The 18,495-nt window shown below is 42.1% G+C and overlaps 1 protein-coding gene across 1 annotated transcript in view; it reads left to right on the top strand.

The window, feature by feature from the left end:
• Positions 1-1,555: 1,555 nt before the first annotated feature.
• LOC139384000 (c-ros oncogene 1, receptor tyrosine kinase) overlaps positions 1,556-18,495 on the top strand; it is a 678,262-nt gene continuing 661,322 nt past the window's right edge. The window contains exon 1 of the mRNA XM_071128628.1: positions 1,556-2,321. Coding sequence (XP_070984729.1) covers positions 1,556-2,321 — 766 coding nt within the window. The remainder of the gene's footprint in view (positions 2,322-18,495) is intronic.

Raw genomic sequence — 18,495 nt, 5'->3', positions numbered from 1 at the left:
AGACATAAAAAAAGGAACTAAGGTCAGGACATGACATTATGTAAACTTCCGACTTCAACTGTATATATAGACAGTACCAGTCAAAAGTTTGGACACATCTACTCATTCTAGGGTTTTCTTTATTTTTTTCCTTCTATTTTCTACATTGTAGAATAATAGTGAAGATGTCAAAACTATGAAATAACACATATGGATTCATATAGTCACCAAAAAAGTGTTAAAGAAATCCAAATATACTTTATATTTTGGATTATTCAAAGTAGCCCCTCTTTGCCTTGATGACCCCATGCACCCTAGACATAGTTTTGATGTCATCATTAATATTCTCCAATTACAGTTATTAACAGTATTTTTAAGAATTTTACCCATAATGCATTAATTCTGTAAAACAATATTTTACTGTGCACTTGACAGTGTTTTACTGTTGAATTTACAGAAAAGTCTTACAAAAAAGAAAAGTCTTACATTGGCTATGCCTCACCTCTTGCTTAATTATCTTCCCTCTTGGTGAGACAAAATTGTTCATGGGTTGGCTACACCAAACAATTACCAATTCAGTCAGGATGCATTTGGAGAGAGTAGTGGATAAATCATTTTCTTGCTAATGGGATAATGATTAATTGAAATTAATTAGGGGTATTTTCAGGAGCACCGCCGCTCTGGCTCAGTATTTGGCCTGGATAATTTCAATGAGATTTAGGCGCCTTAACGGATGCTGACACTGATCTGAAGGTGCATACTGCTCCCCGACACGTTTGTAACAGCCGTTCAACGGGCGGACGCTCAGACCGAGGCTACACTTTCTGGCACAGATGTGTCTCATATTCATTCGCATATTCGAGGATATCTGGCTTTACACTGATGTCAAGGGGATGCATACGTGAGTTTACAATACGAACGTAGGGAGCCAGGTGACTCATCTCGTGCACTTAAAACAGCAAAAGCCATCGGAAAAGAGTCTTGGAGAGACTGCGTCCCGACAGCGTGGGTATAGTCTTATTCGAGGGAAATATATTTTGTATTAGGATTTAAAGTTCCACTTTCCATTTATCGAGGTGAAGCATTGGGAGTAAATTGGTTCGCGCTCGGTGAATTGCTCAAACAGATTTAGCTGAATACTGACATGGTCAGTGAAGATTTATGACAGGAGAGAGCGATACTGTATCTCTTCGCTGGCAAACGACTACTTGTACCCCACAACTGTGCCACGAGACACACAAGGAGCCTTTGATAGCCACTGGAGCGGACCCAGTGCATATCAAGCAGCGCCCTGCAGTAAGAGAGTAATTGGGGAGATATACCCGTGACAAAGAACATCATTTAGGGAGGACAAATTATGACACTTTTGTTCTTTAACGAAGAAGGGTTAGTAGCAACAGTCACCATTATCACCAAACAGATGTGAAGGGAATGTGCCGCGGGTGCGCACTAGCCAGAACTACAGAGCCCGCATGATCATCGATTCGCGCTTTGATTTTGTGCTGCGTTCGTGAAAAAAGAAGAGAAGGGAACCGGGGTAAAACATAATCAAAAAGGAGATTTTTCGATTCCAAGCATGGCGACCAGGATATTATACTTGTTCGTTTGGTCTGCGGCATTTCTTGCTGAGCTGCAGTGCGCCTCGCAAATGACCACCGCAGGACTTGCATTCCCCACTGCGGGGCTTGGCAACAGCAGCAGCAGCGGGGATGCTAGAAGCAAAAAAGACTCCAACCAGACCTACAACTCCCGACTCAAGAGGAAAAACCTGGCCATGGATTTTGCAGTGCCCTCTCTGTTGCGCTACTACATTACCGAGTTGATTAAACGTCCACTTAACGGAGATTGTCTGACTTTTAGTGGGTGCTATACGGTGCGCGCTAATTTAAGGATGCACTGCATTCCCTTACAAAAAACGGTGGCTACTTTTGTTGACCCAAAGTTGGTTGCAATCGATAGCATGGCGGCAGAGAATTCAACCAGTGCTGGTGGACAGCTTCCGCAACCAGTGCTGGTGGACGGCTACAAGAGGCCGCTGTCCAAAGTTCTGAATTTGGGTTTGACGAAAGCCAGCCGTAAATCGAATCAAGTCGTGGTGGAAATTGGGGAGGACTTGGTTAAAACGGGATGCGGTGGACTGGCAGTCTACGAGGAAGACCCGGTATTTTTCCTGGAAATTGACCTAACAAATATTTTGGAATGGTGGTTCGGCGCCGAAGGGGGCCGGCTAAGAGTCAGGCTTATGCCAGAAAAGAAAGCACAGGTTCCCGGGAGAGAGGACAAGTACACTGCGGCGATACGAGCAGCAGACCCCCGCCTCTTTTTTCATATAGCCTCCGGAGGTAAGGTTTTAGATCGATCCCTCCTCCTCATAATTTCTCTGTCTCTCACACACACACACACACACACACACACACACACACACACACACACACACACACACACACACACACACACACACACACACACACACACACACACACACACATAATGCAATGCTTCAATGGACGACATGTAGTCTAGCAATAAACTGTATCAATGAATGAACGGCAACGAAGATGCTAGTGTTGGTTGGAATAAGTACGGCCTAAAAACTGTGTGTTATTTAACTTTTTTGTGGAAAGAGCTGGATACCTTCACAGTAGCCTAATATGTCACGATATGTATTTTGTTCTCATACACCGTTGCTTGTTTCGTTGCCCTGTCTGAAAACTGCAGTTTGATTGTGTTGTTGGATTTGGTAAGGGTCGTGGTCTTGATGATAGCTTCAGGCCTGGGTTTGGCAATTTACTGCACTTGTTATCAGATGGCGGATGGATACGTTTTCAACCAGAGTGATGGCACTGTGATATTACTTTCTGAGTTAAGTGGCATAAGTAGTGCTTATGTAACAGAGTTGAGCTACACAATCAATAGGAAATAATGACTCATCTTATACTCATGCATTACACACGTTGTCTATTCATGAAAGAAGGTGTGTGGTGATGGTTTTGCATCAAATTATAGTGCACTCTTGTTGCCGCAAGTTGCATTTCTGTTATTCAACAGTTGCCATTTCTTAATGAATGATTGGGTGAGTAGGTTAGAGTTCACCAAAATTTGCATTAGACTACATTGAGAGCCGGGGAGGCCATCTTAATAAATAATAATTTGTTCTTAATGTTCATAACTGATTTGCCTAGTTAAATAAATAAAACATGAAAGAGCTAATTATTTTCTCTTTCATTTTGACCACATTGACTTTACTTACCTTCCAAATCAAAGTATCCTCAGTTGTAGCCCATATAGTCTACAATAGGACCACACATGAATGTATTGTATTATGCAGTAATACCTCTGAATTCTCTGTCTTTGTTCATTTACCGCTATGTAGCGCTAATGAGTTTATTTTCTCTTTCTGAACCTGCCTAAAAGGCCTCATCAATTCCCTGAACAATCCAACATAAGTACCAATAGGTTAGGGATTAAACAAGCAGCCTTTATTTTGATCAAGCACGAATGAAGCTATTATCTCAGTGAATGCTTAGCACTCAATACTCCAGGGTGCTTCCCCATGTCTTCAGTGCACTGTAATCAGCATAATTTCTTAAACGCTTTGATGAGGGAGGCTGGCCTAGAAAAATGTAATCAAACCTGTCAGATAAGCAAAATGTGGGGCTGGCTCGGTCTGATAGCACAGTTCCCCCATGTCGGGTGTTCCTATACATTCTTAGCCTATTTGATTTTCAGAGACCTTCCTTTTTCACCAGGACTTGAACAAACCAATCCAACACCGTCAAACTCAGATCTGAATCCCACTGATTGGATAGAGACAGGCTAATCGCCTCATACAAACATTCGCCAAGGAACATATATATATATATATATATATATATATATATATATATACATACAGTGCCTTGCGAAAGTATTCGGCCCCCTTGAACTTTGCGACCTTTTGCCACATTTCAGGCTTCAAACATAAAGATATAAAACTGTATTTTTTTGTGAAGAATCAACAAGTGGGACACAATTATGAAGTGGAACGACATTTATTGGATATTTCAAACTTTTTTAACAAATCAAAAACTGAAAAATTGGGCGTGCAAAATTATTCAGCCCCCTTAAGTTAATACTTTGTAGCGCCACCTTTTGCTGCGATTACAGCTGTAAGTCGCTTGGGGTATGTCCCTATCAGTTTTGCACATCGAGAGACTGAATTTTTTTCCCATTCCTCCTTGCAAAACAGCTCGAGCTCAGTGAGGTTGGATGGAGAGCATTTGTGAACAGCAGTTTTCAGTTCTTTCCACAGATTCTCGATTGGATTCAGGTCTGGACTTTGACTTGGCCATTCTAACACCTGGATATGTTTATTTTTGAACCATTCCATTGTAGATTTTGCTTTATGTTTTGGATCATTGTCTTGTTGGAAGACAAATCTCCGTCCCAGTCTTAGGTCTTTTGCAGACTCCATCAGGTTTTCTTCCAGAATGGTCCTGTATTTGGCTCCATCCATCTTCCCATCAATTTTAACCATCTTCCCTGTCCCTGCTGAAGAGTAGATCAGGCCCAAACCATGATGCTGCCACCACCATGTTTGACAGTGGGGATGGTGTGTTCAGGGTGATGAGCTGTGTTGCTTTTACGCCAAACATAACGTTTTGCATTGTTGCCAAAAAGTTAAATTTTGGTTTCATCTGACCAGAGCACCTTCTTCCACATGTTTGGTGTGTCTCCCAGGTGGCTTGTGGCAAACTTTAAACAACACTTTTTATGGATATCTTTAAGAAATGGCTTTCTTCTTGCCACTCTTCCATAAAGGCCAGATTTGTGCAATATACGACTGATTGTTGTCCTATGGACAGAGTCTCCCACCTCAGCTGTAGATCTCTGCAGTTCATCCAGAGTGATCATGGGCCTCTTGGCTGCATCTCTGATCAGTCTTCTCCTTGTATGAGCTGAAAGTTTAGAGGGACGGCCAGGTCTTGGTAGATTTGCAGTGGTCTGATACTCCTTCCATTTCAATATTATCGCTTGCACAGTGCTCCTTGGGATGTTTAAAGCTTGGGAAATATTTTTGTATCCAAATCCGGCATTAAACTTCTTCACAACAGTATCTCGGACCTGCCTGGTGTGTTCCTTGTTCTTCATGATGCTCTCTGCGCTTTTAACAGACCTCTGAGACTATCACAGTGCAGGTGCATTTATACGGAGACTTGATTACACACAGGTGGATTGTATTTATCATCATTAGTCATTTAGGTCAACATTGGATCATTCAGAGATCCCCACTGAACTTCTGGAGAAAGTTTGCTGCACTGAAAGTAAAGGGGCTGAATAATTTTGCACGCCCAATTTTTCAGTTTTTGATTTGTTAAAAAAGTTTGAAATATCCAATAAATGTCGTTCCACTTCATGATTGTGTCCCACTTGTTGTTGATTCTTCACAAAAAAATACAGTTTTATATCTTTATGTTTGAAGCCTGAAATGTGGCAAAAGGTTGCAAAGTTCAAGGGGGCCGAATACTTTCGCAAGGCACTGTATATATATATATATATATATACATACATATAATAATGGAGAAATTAGAACTTTGGATGCACATCAGAGATAGCTAAAGTTTGTGTTAGCCCACAGCTTTAGTACGCCATCCATGCCTCCTACATTCTTAGAAAAAATGTGTTCCAAAAGGGTTCTATGTGGAGGGATAGGGTTCTACCAGAACCGTTTTGATCTGAAGAACCCTTTTTGGAAGACAAGGGTTCTTTGTAAGGCAAAGGGCCCTCGGAGTGTGGTGTCAGGAAAATAACCTCACACTCAACGTCATCAAAACTAAGGAGATGATTGTGGACTTCAGGAAACAGCAGAGGGAACACCCCCCTACCCACATCGATGGGACAGTAGTGGAGATGGTAGTAAGTTTTAAGTTCCTCGGCGTACACATCACAGACAAACTGAATTGGTCCACCCACACATACAGCATCGTGAAGAAGGCGCAGCAGCGCCTCTTCAACCTCAGGAGGCTGAAGAAATTCGGATTGTCACCAAAAGCACTCACAAACTTCTACAGATGCACAATCGAGAGCATCCTGTCGGGCTGTATCACCGCCTGGTACGGCAACTGCTCCGCCCACAACCGTAAGGCTCTCCAGAGGGTAGTGAGGTCTGCACAACGCATCACCGGGGGCAAACTACCTGCCCTCCAGGACACCTACACCACCCGATGTCACAGGAAGGCCATAAAGATCATCAAGGACAACAACCACCCGAGCCACTGCCTGTTCACCCCGCTATCATCCAGAAGGCGAGGTCAGTACAGGTGCATCAAAGCAGGGACAGAGAGACTGAAAAACAGCTTCTATCTCAAGGCCATCAGACTGTTAAACAGCCACCACTAACATTGAGTGGCTGCTGCCAACACACTGACTCAACTCCAGCCCCTTTAATAATGGGAATTGATGGGAATTGATGTAAAATATATCACTAGCCACTTTAAACAATGCTACTTAATATAATGTTTACATACCCTACATTATTTATCTCACATGTATACCTATATACTGTACTCGATACCATCTACTGCATCCTGCCTATGCCGCTCTGTACCATCACTCATTCATATGTACATATTATGTACATATTCTTTATCCCTTTACACTTGTGTGTATAAGGTAGTAGTTTTGGAATTGTTAGTTAGATTACTCGTTGGTTATTACTGCATTGTCGGAACTAGAAGCACAAGCATTTCGCTACACTCGCATTAACATCTGCTAACCATGTGTATGTGACAAATACAATTTGATTTGATTTGATGGTTCTCCCTAGAACCAGCCACTAGGGGCAACAGTGAGCGCTGTTACCTTCAAGTAGGTTTCAGTTTTGCTAGAGCAATGGGGATGGTGGATGGGCATTAACATAAGCATCTGCCTCTGCTTTCAACAGTTGGAAGTTCAAATCCAGCAATATACAGTTGTTTTTTTGTTTTTTGTTTTAAACATATCCCAAACCTCAACCCTAATGCCTAAACTTAACCTTAAAACTTTGAACTTTGAGGTTTGAGAAACATCTATGAGTGTCTAACTCTGAAGTGAGACTGTGAGAGCTAGTTGAATACAATGCATGTTTTTGAATATTTTAATTCTCTCCAGCTTCCTTCTTTTCACTCTGCCAATTTGGTTAGTATTGTGGAGTAACTACAATGTTGTTGATCCATTCTGTTTTCTCATATCACCGAATCAAAGTCGTTGAGAGAAGGGGGGGTGCTAAGCTGGCAATTGGAATTGTTTTAAGATGGCAGTACTATGGATCATTTAGATATTTGACCCCTTTATGTATCAAAGAAATATGAAAAAACATTTGATAAATGCCCATAGAAATGCATTGAATAACACATTCAAAAATGTCTAGTTCAGTCGAAAAAATCATAAGAAACAAGGTTTCAAAAACACTTCAAAAAGTGTCTGTCCTAAATCTAGGAGAAATATAATACTCAGGAAATATATATACACTACCAGTCAAAAGTTTTGACACACCTATTCATTCCAGGGCTTTTCTTCATTTGAACTATTTTCTACATTGTATAATATAGTGAATACATCAAAACTATGAAATAACACATATAGAATCATGAAGTAACCACATTTTTTAAAAACAAATCTAAATATATTTTATATTTCATTCTTCTAAGTAGCCACCCTTTGCCTTGATGACAGCTTTGCACACATGGTATTCTCTCAACCAGCTTCATGAGGTGTGGAATGCATTTCAAATAACAAGTGTGCCATGATAAAAGTTAATTTGTGGAATTTCTTTCCTTCTTAATGCATTTGAGCCAATCAGTTGTGTTGTGACAAGGTAGGGTCTGGGGGGGTATACAGAAGATAGCCCTATTTGCTTAAATGGCAAGAACAGCTCAAATAAGTAAAGAGAAATGACAGTCCATCATTACTTTAAGACATGAAGTTCAGCCAATCCGGAACTTTCAAGAACTTTCTTCAAGTGCTGTCACAAAAACCATCAAGCGCTATGATGAAACTGGTTCTAATGAGGACCGCCACAGGAAAGGAAGACCCAGAGTTACCTCTGCTGCAGGTGATAAGTTCATTAGAGTTACTAAACTCAGAAATCCACAATTAACTGCACCTCAGATTGCACCTCAGAGTTCAAGTAACAAGACACATAACAACGTCAACTGTTCAGAGGAGACTGCGTGACTCAGGCCTTCATGGTCGAATTGCAGCAAAGTTACCATTACTAAAGGACACCAATAAGAAGAAGAGACTTGCTTGGGCCAAGAAACATGAGCAATGGACCTTAGACCGGTGGAAATCTGTCCTTTGGTCTGATGAGTCCAAATGTTAGATTTTTGCTCCCAACCGCCGTGTCTTTATGAGACTACGAGTAGTTGAACGGATGATCTCCACATGTGTGGTTCCGACCGTGAAGGATGGAGGAGAAGGTGTGATGGTGTGTGGGTGCTTTGCTGGTGACACTGTCTGTGATTCATTTAGAATTCAAGGCACACTTAACCAGCATTGCTACCGCAGCATTCTGCAGCAATATGCCATCCCATCACGCTTTTTATTTTATTACATTTTTTTATGTATTTTTTTTATTATTTTGTATTATTATTATTTTTTATTACTTGCTAATGTCCAGTCTCTAGATTACAAGGTAGACAAAATTAGAGCAAGGGTTGCTTTCCAGAGAGACATCAGGGATTGTAACATACTCTGTTTCACGGAAACATGGCTCTCTCGGGATATGCTGTTGGAGTTTGTACAGCCACCTGGATTCTTTGTACGTTGCACCGACAGGAATAAACATCTCCCTGGGAAGAAGAAGGGCGGGGGTGTATGTTTCATGATTTGTGACTCATGGTGTAATTGTAACAACAGACAGGAACTCAAGTCCTTTTGTTCACCTGACCTAGAATTCCTCACTATCAAATGCCGACCAAGAGAATTCTCCTCGGTCATTGTCACAGCCGTGTATATCCCCCCTCAATCCGATACCACAACGGCCCTCACGGAACTTCACTGGACTTTATGCTAACTGGAAACCATATATCATGAGGGTGCACTTATTGTAGATGGGGATGGTAACAAAGCAAATTTGAGAACAAGGCTAGCTAGCTAAACTCTATCAGCATATTGACTGTAGCACTCGCGCTGGCAAAACTTTGGATCACTGCTACTCTAACTTCCACAATGCATACAACGCCCTCCTTCTCCCTTCTTTCGGCAAATCTGACCACGACTCCACTTTGTTCCTCCATTCCTATAGGCAGAAACTCAAACAGGATGTACCTGTGCTAAGCACAATGCTGGTTTGACCAATTGGAATCCACACTTCAAGATTGTTTTGATCACTTGGACTGGAAGGTGTTCCGGGTAGCCTCAGAGAATGATATTGATTTATATGTTGATTCGGTGAGTGAGTTTATAAGGAAGTGCATAGTAGATGTTGTACCCAATGTGACTATTAAAACCTACCCTAACCAGAAACCGTGGATAGATGGCGGCATTCGTGCAAAACTGAAAGCACCAACCACTGCATTTAACCATTGAAAGGTGACTGGGAATATGGCCGAATACAAACAGTGTAGTTATTCCCTCCGCAAGGCAATCAAACAAGCAAAATGTCAGTATAGAGACAAAGTGGAGTCGCAATTCAGCGGCTCAGACAATCATGGTAGCGGGCCACGTTGGTGGCAGGGTCTACAGACAATCATGGACTACAAAAGAAAAACCAGCCACGTCACTGACACCTTGCTTCCAGACAAACGAAACATATTTTTTGCCTGCTTTGAGGATAATTCAGTGCCACCAACGTGGCCCGCTACCATGGACTGTGGGCTCTCCTTCTCCGTGCCTGGTTGAGTAAGAAATTTAAACTGTTTAACCATCGCAAGGCTGCCGGCCCAGACGGCATCCCTAGCCGCACCCTCAGAGCATGCACAGACCAGCTGGCTGGTGTGATTATGGATTTATTCAATCTCTCCCATCCCAGTCTACTGTCCCCACATGCTTCAAGATGGCCACCATTGTTCCTGTACCCAAGAAGGCAAAGGTAGCTGAACTAAATGACTATCGCCCCATAGCACTCACTTCTGTCATTATGAAGTGCTTTGAGAGGCTAATCAAGGATCATATCACCTCCACTTTACTTGTCACCCTAGACCCACTTCAATTTGCTTACCGCCCCGATAGTTCCACAGATGATGCAATCACCATAACACTGCACACTGTCCTATCCGATCTGGACACGCAGAATACCTATGTAAGAATGCTGTTCATTGACTATAGCTCAGCATTCAACACCATGGTACCCTCCAAGCTCATCATCAAGCTTGAGGCCCTTGGTCTCAACCCCGCCCTGTGCAATTGGGTCTTGGACTTCCTGACGGGCCTCCCCCAGTTGGTGATGGTTGGTAACAACACTTCGCTGATCCTCAACACTGAGGCCCCACAAGGGTGTGTGCTCAGCCCCCTCCTGTACTCATGACCGTGTGGCCATGCACGCCTCCAACTCAATCATCGAGTTTGCAGACGACACAACAGTAGTAGGCTTGATTACCAACAATGACGAGACAGCCTACAGGGAGGAGGTGAGGGTACTTAGAGTGTGGTGTCAGCAAAACAACCTCTCACTCAATGTCAACAAAACAAAGGAGATGATCGTGGACTTCAGGAAACAGCAGAGGGAGCACCCCGCTATCCACATCGATGGGACAGCAGTGGAGATAGTGAAAAGTTTTAATTTCCTCGGGGTACACATCATAGACAAACTGAAATGGTCCACCCACACAGACAGGGTGGTGAAGAAGACTGAGATTAAAAAACAGCTTCTATTGCAATGCCGTCAGACTGTTAAACAGCCATCACTAACACAGAGAGGCTGCTGCCTACATACAGACTTTTCAGCCACAGGAGGCTGAAGAAATTTGGCTTGTCACTTAAAACCCTCACAAACCTTTACGGATGCACAATTGGGAGCAGCCTGTCGGGCTGTATCACCGCCAGTTACAGCAACTGCACTGCCCACAACTGCAAGGCTCTCCAGAGGGTGGTACGGTCTGCAGAACGCATCACCGGGGGCAAACTACATGCCCTCCAGGACATCTACAGCACCCGATATAACGGGAAGGCCAAAAGATAATCAAGAACAACAACCACCCGAGCCACTGCCTGTTCACCACGCTATCATCCAGAAGGCGAGGTCAGTACAGGTGCATCAAAGCCGGGACACAGAGAGGCAGCTGCCTACATACATACTTGAAATCATTGGCCACTTTATTAAATGGATCACTTTAAAACCTATTAAGGCTAGGGGGCACTATTTTCATTTTTGGAAAAATAACGTTCCCAAAGTAAACGGGCTATTTCTCAGGACCAGCTGCTAGAATATTCATATAATTGACAGCTTAGGATAGAAAACACTCTAAAGTTTCCAAAACTGTAAAAATATTGTCTGTGAGTATAACGGAACTGATATTGCAGGCGAAAGCCTGAGAAAAATCCACTCAGGAAGTGACGCTTATTTTGAAACATCTGTGTTCCTATGCATCCCTATTTACCATTGAAAGGGATATCAACCAGATTCCTTTTCCTATGGCTTCCCTAATGTGTCTACAGCCACTAGACATAGTTTCAGGCTTTTATTTTGAAAAATGAGCATGAACGACAACATTGCGTCAGTGGTCAGGTGGTGGCTCTCAGAGTGATTTGTGCGTAATAGACAAAGGCGTGACCGCAATTTCCGGTGGATTTCTCAACAAAACGTGAACAACAAAAGGAGGTATTTCGGCTATAAAAATAATCTTTATGGAACAAAATGAACATTTGCTGTCTAACTGGGAGTCTTGTGAGTGAAAACATCCGAAGCTCATCAAAGGTAAACAATTTAATTTGATTGCTTTTCTGATTTTCGTGACCAAATTTCCTGCTGCTAGCTGGACATAATGCTATGCTAGGCTATCGATAAACTTACACAAATGCTTGTCTTGCTTTGGCTGTAAAGCATAATTTCAAAATCTGAGACGACAGGGTGATTAACAAAAGGCTAAACTGTGATTAACTATATATTATGCTAATTAGTGTAGTTGATGACAATTCTCCCGGATCCAGGAGGGGTAGTCCCAAGAGGTTATTAATAATGCCACTTTAATAATGTTTACATATCTTGCATTACTTATCTCAAATGTATATACTTTATTTTATACCATCTATTGCATCTTACCTATGCTGCTCTGTTATTGCTCATCCACATATTTATATATCCTTATTCCATTCCTTAGTTAGATTTGTGTGTATGAGATGGTTTGGGATGAGGTGGACCACAGATTGAAGGAAAAGCAGCCAACAAGTGCTCAGCATGTGGGAACTCCTTCAAGACTGTTGGAAAAGCATTCCAGGTGACTACCTCATGAAGCTGGTTGAGAGAATACAAAGCTGTCATCAAGGCAAAGGGTGGCTACTTTGAAGAATCTAAAATATATTTACATTTGTTTAAAACTTTTTTGGTATCTACATGATTCCATATGTGTTATTTTATAGTTTTGATGTCTCCACTATTATTCTACAATGTAGAATATTGTAAAAATAAAGAAAAACCCTGGAATGAGTAGGTGTGTCCAAACTTTTGACTGGTACTGTGCGTATTTAAAATAATAATGGGTGTAGACAAAACATTCAAGGAATTGCCTGATTGCACATGACAATGTCACGGGCTCACCCCACTTGAGTCCCAAAGGTGTTGCTTGTTCAGTCCTTCATCAATAAATTATATTGAGCAAGATCAAGTGGCCTTCATTTTTTATTATTCTTGCCCCCGTACATGTTCTACTATCACATTAGAAAGTACATATGGACATTCAGACCGTTCATAATTATAGTTGAGTTCAATTAAAATATTTTAGGAAGTGTATGTGCTTAATAGCATGATGCTACATTTCCGGCCAATCAATACCTTAAGAGCTGTTGACATTTCTTGTACGCAAGAAAATCAGTCCCACACGGCTTACATCCAACGAACCGCTGTCAAACTGATTCTGTTTACGTTATTATAGTAATTTACAGTCGTCTCTATTTTTTTTCCAGAGCTGCCCCCAGATTGGTACAGATGTATATTATGTATGCATTTTAATGAGGTAAACCTTTACCCTGCTACAATCTATCTGTGGGCCGCACAGTCAGTGTAATCACTCCTCCTCGTGACAAAAGCAGAAACAATTATAATTAAATCATTAGGCTTTCTGGCCACGCTTCAAAACATTGGAAACATTTCAGTTTCTTATCCATTATTGCTCATATTCATTGGCTGCGTCTCCAAGGAGCTTGGAAAATATTGCAAAAATATAACCCAGTATGCACACTTATGCTATGCGGCTTATGCTGATTCGTGAGCAACCTTGCAGAAAATATTAGTGAGGAAAAGCTTGCCAAACGGTGAGGTATTGATAAACACCTTGACATGGTGCAGGCGCCTAATGCTTCTAATGATGTTAAATCACTGCACTTCTGTTTAACTCTGTAGCAATTATTTGATATGACGACATCCTTTATTTCAAGGTGACTACTGTGGTTCTAGCCACTGTGTGGTCGGCTGGTCGCCCCTGTCTCCGTTCCCTGATGTTTTAGTTACTTTTTTATTTGTTCTTTGAGAACTTCCAACAACTTTTTTGATTAATGGCACTGTGCATATGGAAGCTGGGGCACAGGAGTTTTAGCTTAAAGCTAGTTATGGAGAAAGAGGCACACATCAATTGCTTATTTATGCAGCCGACCCTCCTTTCTTCAGAGATGCCCCACTTTACAATGCTCAGGGATTAGGTAACGTGCAGCATGTAGGAAGTCAGACAGTGTTTGTGTGAGTTACATTGGTGGAGATGATGTGTGTGTGTGTAATTTGGAATGCCACAGACCTAGTTTTCTCTGTGAACAGGGTATGTGCGTGTTACAATGGATTTGTGTGTGTGTGTGTTCGTTCATGTGTATGGAATTTAGAATGCCATGACATCAGCACACACCTCGTTTTCTCTGCTTGGCCATAATGGGCAACAGTGGTGTCACATTGAGAAATGTGACCTTTTCTGCATTCATGTTGGAACGAGCCGGAGGACAGAGATTGTCAGTGCATGTACCATATTTGTGACTCGTTTCAGGAAACTAGGCGTATGTCACACGTCACTACTTCACAGGCACAAACATATGGCACAAAGGCGACATAGTGTTGCTTTTTTATAGAGGAAATCATCTGTTGTCCATCATTCATCAACGGATAATCTCTCATGGAACATACAGTGCCTTGCGAAAGTATTCGGCCCCCTTGAACTTTGCGACCTTTTGCCACATTTCAGGCTTCAAACATAAAGATATAAAACTGTATTTTTTTGTGAAGAATCAACAACAAGTGGGACACAATCATGAAGTGGAACGACATTTATTGGATATTTCAAACTTTTTTAACAAATCAAAAACTGAAAAATTGGGCGTGCAAAATTATTCAGCCCCTTTACTTTCAGTGCAGCAAACTCTCTCCAGAAGTTCAGTGAGGATCTCTGAATGATCAAATGTTGACCTAAATGACTAATGATGATAAATACAATCCACCTGTGTGTAATCAAGTCTCCGTATAAATGCACCTGCACTGTGATAGTCTCAGAGGTCCGTTAAAAGCGCAGAGAGCATCATGAAGAACAAGGAACACACCAGGCAGGTCCGAGATACTGTTGTGAAGAAGTTTAAAGCCGGATTTGGATACAAAAATATTTCCCAAACTTTAAACATCCCAAGGAGCACTGTGCAAGCGATAATATTGAAATGGAAGGAGTATCAGACCACTGCAAATCTACCAAGACCTGGCCGTCCCTCTAAACTTTCAGCTCATACAAGGAGAAGACTGATCAGAGATGCAGCCAAGAGGCCCATGATCACTCTGGATGAACTGCAGAGATCTACAGCTGAGGTGGGAGACTCTGTCCATAGGACAACAATCAGTCGTATATTGCACAAATCTGGCCTTTATGGAAGAGTGGCAAGAAGAAAGCCATTTCTTAAAGATATCCATAAAAAGTGTCATTTAAAGTTTGCCACAAGCCACCTGGGAGACACACCAAACATGTGGAAGAAGGTGCTCTGGTCAGATGAAACCAAAATTGAACTTTCTGGCAACAATGCAAAACGTTATGTTTGGCGTAAAAGCAACACAGCTGAACACACCATCCCCACTGTCAAACATGGTGGTGGCAGCATCATGGTTTGGGCCTGCTTTTCTTCAGCAGGGACAGGGAAGATGGTTAAAATTGATGGGAAGATGGATGGAGCCAAATACAGGACCATTCTGGAAGAAAACCTGATGGAGTCTGCAAAAGACCTGAGACTGGGACGGAGATTTGTCTTCCAACAAGACAATGATCCAAAACATAAAGCAAAATATACAATGGAATGGTTCAAAAATAAACATATCCAGGTGTTAGAATGGCCAAGTCAAAGTCCAGACCTGAATCCAATCGAGAATCTGTGGAAAGAACTGAAAACTGCTGTTCACAAATGCTCTCCATCCAACCTCACTGAGCTCGAGCTGTTTTGCAAGGAGGAATGGGAAAACATTTCAGTCTCTCGATGTGCAAAACTGATAGAGACATACCCCAAGCGACTTACAGCTGTAATCGCAGCAAAGGTTGGCGCTACAAAGTATTAACTTAAGGGGGCTGAATAATTTTGCACGCCCAATTTTTCAGTTTTTTATTTGTTAAAAAAGTTTGAAATATCCAATAAATGTCGTTCCACTTCATGATTGTGTCCCACTTGTTGTTGATTCTTCACAAAAAAATACAGTTTTATATCTTTATGTTTGAAGCCTGAAATGTGGCAAAAGGTCGCAAAGTTCAAGGGGGCCGAATACTTTCGCAAGGCACTGTAAATGGTACCATAGATCTATCATGATACAATGGATGCGTGAGATCAGCAGCATTAGTTCTGGTGCTTGGGTTTTTCTTCACTGGTTATTTGCACAAATAACTTTTTTACAGGTGTAAGCATCTTTTTAACTTCAGAAGGGGAGGGGACATTTGGCTCATTAAATTTGCCTCATTTAAATATAATTATCTATGTGACATTGCTACACACAAAAATATACCATGACATTTTAAATTCTTAATTTAATAAAACAACAAACTTTTGAATGATATTTTGATGATGTGAGCCCCATAAAAAGACATACTGTATAGCCTACACAGGTTTTTTTTTTTTACACATTTTTTTTAGGAGATCGCTAGTCAATTCAAAATGCAATTAAAATTACAGAATTGAGTAAGCTAAATAAAGGAGTAGGCTACCATGAGCAACCGACAGGTAGGCTGTTGTTACATCTAAATGGAGTTGTTCTAGACATGGACGGGGAACGCAGCGAAATAACCTCAACTAGCCTAGTTAGCTAGCTGCCATGCCTAGCAAACATCTTAGCTAGCTTTTTTTTTACATCGATTTGATGCAGTAAAGACAGGCACTGCCAGATGGTATGATAAATAACCTATAGCATTTACAAGTTTGTCTATTTAGTGCGAGTCAGTGGCTACTTTTTCTCTATCTCAGTCTAGTGTCACACACAACACCAGCCCCTGCCCATTCCCCTGCCATGCTACAGCAGCTATGCACAGTGTCTCCCGAGTCATGTACGAGTTTTGCAGGCTGCGCGTCAAACAAGTATCCAAGTTGAAACAAAGTTTTAAAAAAATGTAATGATATTGTTTGAATAGATAAATTATTTCCCATCCCTTGTTCTGGGTAAATCGAGATTAATCAACAGATGTCTCCCATTTGCCCAACTTTGCCGTGATACAGTACATCACTCTCCTCTCACCCACAAGGATAATGGTTAAGTCAGAATGTTACACAGACTTACTTGCAATCTACAATCAGTGGCCAGTTTATTAGGTAAACCAATCAGTTCACAAAAATGGTTTGCACCTACAGACAGTGAGTCACATGGCCATGGCTTGTAATATAAAGCAGACAGACAGGCATCGAAGCATTCAGTTACTGTTCAATTGGACGTTAGAATGGGCAAAATGAGTGAACTAAGCAACTTTGAGTGTGGTATGCTCGTCGGTGCCAGGCGCGCCGGTTCCAGTATCTCAGAAACGGCCAGCCTCCTGGGCTTTGCATGCACGACATTGTTTAGGGTTTATAGAGAATGGTGCGACAAAAAAAAATCCAGTCAGTGGCAGACCTGTGGGTGAAAACAGCACGTTGATGAGAGGTCGAAGGAGAATGGCAAGAATTATGTAAGGTAACAGGCGGGCCACAGACAGGCAAATAACCGTGCAGTACAACAATGGTGTGCAGAAAGGCATTTTAGAATGCTCAAATCGTCCGACCCTTGGGCTATTGCAGCACAGAACCACACCGGGTTCCATTCCTATCAGCTAAAAACAAGAAGAAGCAGCTCCAGTGGGCACGCAATCACCAACCCTGGACAATTGAGGAGTGGAAAAACATTGCCTGATCCGACGAGTCCCGGTGCGTGTTGCGTCATGGAGTCAGGATTTGACGTATGCAGCATGAATCCATGGCCACGTCCTGTCTGGTGTGAACGGTACAGGCTAGTGGCGGTGGTGTAATGGTGTGGGGAATGTTTTCCTGGCACAGCTTAGGTCCCTTGATACCAATCGAGCAAAGTGTCCATTCCCCAAAAATTCACTCTGTTTTGGAGGCAAAGGGGGGTCCGACTCGGTACTAGATGGTTGTACCTAATTAACTGGTCACCTGTGTATATCTGTGTAGCTTAGTGGATTAACACACCAAGGTCCTTCCAAGGGTAGTAGGACATCAATGTCATTATGTGAGCAGTGTGTGTTTATGTGGATGCCGGTAGTCACAATTAACACCCTCTCATGATGCCCTCTCAAGCATGAACATGGGGATGTGGAGGGGGAGAAAGTAGTCTGTCGATGATGATGCACCTCACATTAGATTCCATTTATACATCTTCCTCGGCTCCCTTTATGATCTGTAATTGTATTGTCGAGGAGCGTGGAGCGGTGTGAGCCGTATCCTTGTCACTGGCCAAAACCCACTTATAACAGGATACAATCCGCCATGAAAGGGGGAAGAAGTAGCAGCAAAGTGGAGATTCTGTAGCTTCTGGGGAAGGCACAGTTTCCACAATAATTTTCCACAATAATCTCCTTTCCTCCTCCGTTTCCCTCTCGTAGACACACCTCATTTTTGAGAGAAGGGCAAGGTGAGTATCAATTCGCCCATCGCTCCACTTGACCATCTGGCCTGTGGAACGGGCCCCCAGCTTCTAAATGCATGGATGGGGAGGTTAGGGCAGAGATGAGGGGTGCAGAAGGGGGTGAAGTGGGGCGAGTAGTGGCATTGGAGGGGCTTTGATTTGGATCTCTTTTAGTCCCCATTTGGACTAATCTTCCAAGAGTCATGAAACATTAAAATACAATTTATAATACGAACACATTTTCACATATAACACACTATTACAAACATACATAATACATAATATACTAACATAAT

The sequence above is a fragment of the Oncorhynchus clarkii genome, chromosome 25 (genome assembly GCF_045791955.1).
Source record: "Oncorhynchus clarkii lewisi isolate Uvic-CL-2024 chromosome 25, UVic_Ocla_1.0, whole genome shotgun sequence".
Lineage (NCBI taxonomy): Eukaryota > Metazoa > Chordata > Actinopteri > Salmoniformes > Salmonidae > Oncorhynchus > Oncorhynchus clarkii.
The sequence above is the reverse complement of the archived record's forward strand: the minus strand, read 5'-3'. Positions and strand labels throughout refer to the sequence as shown.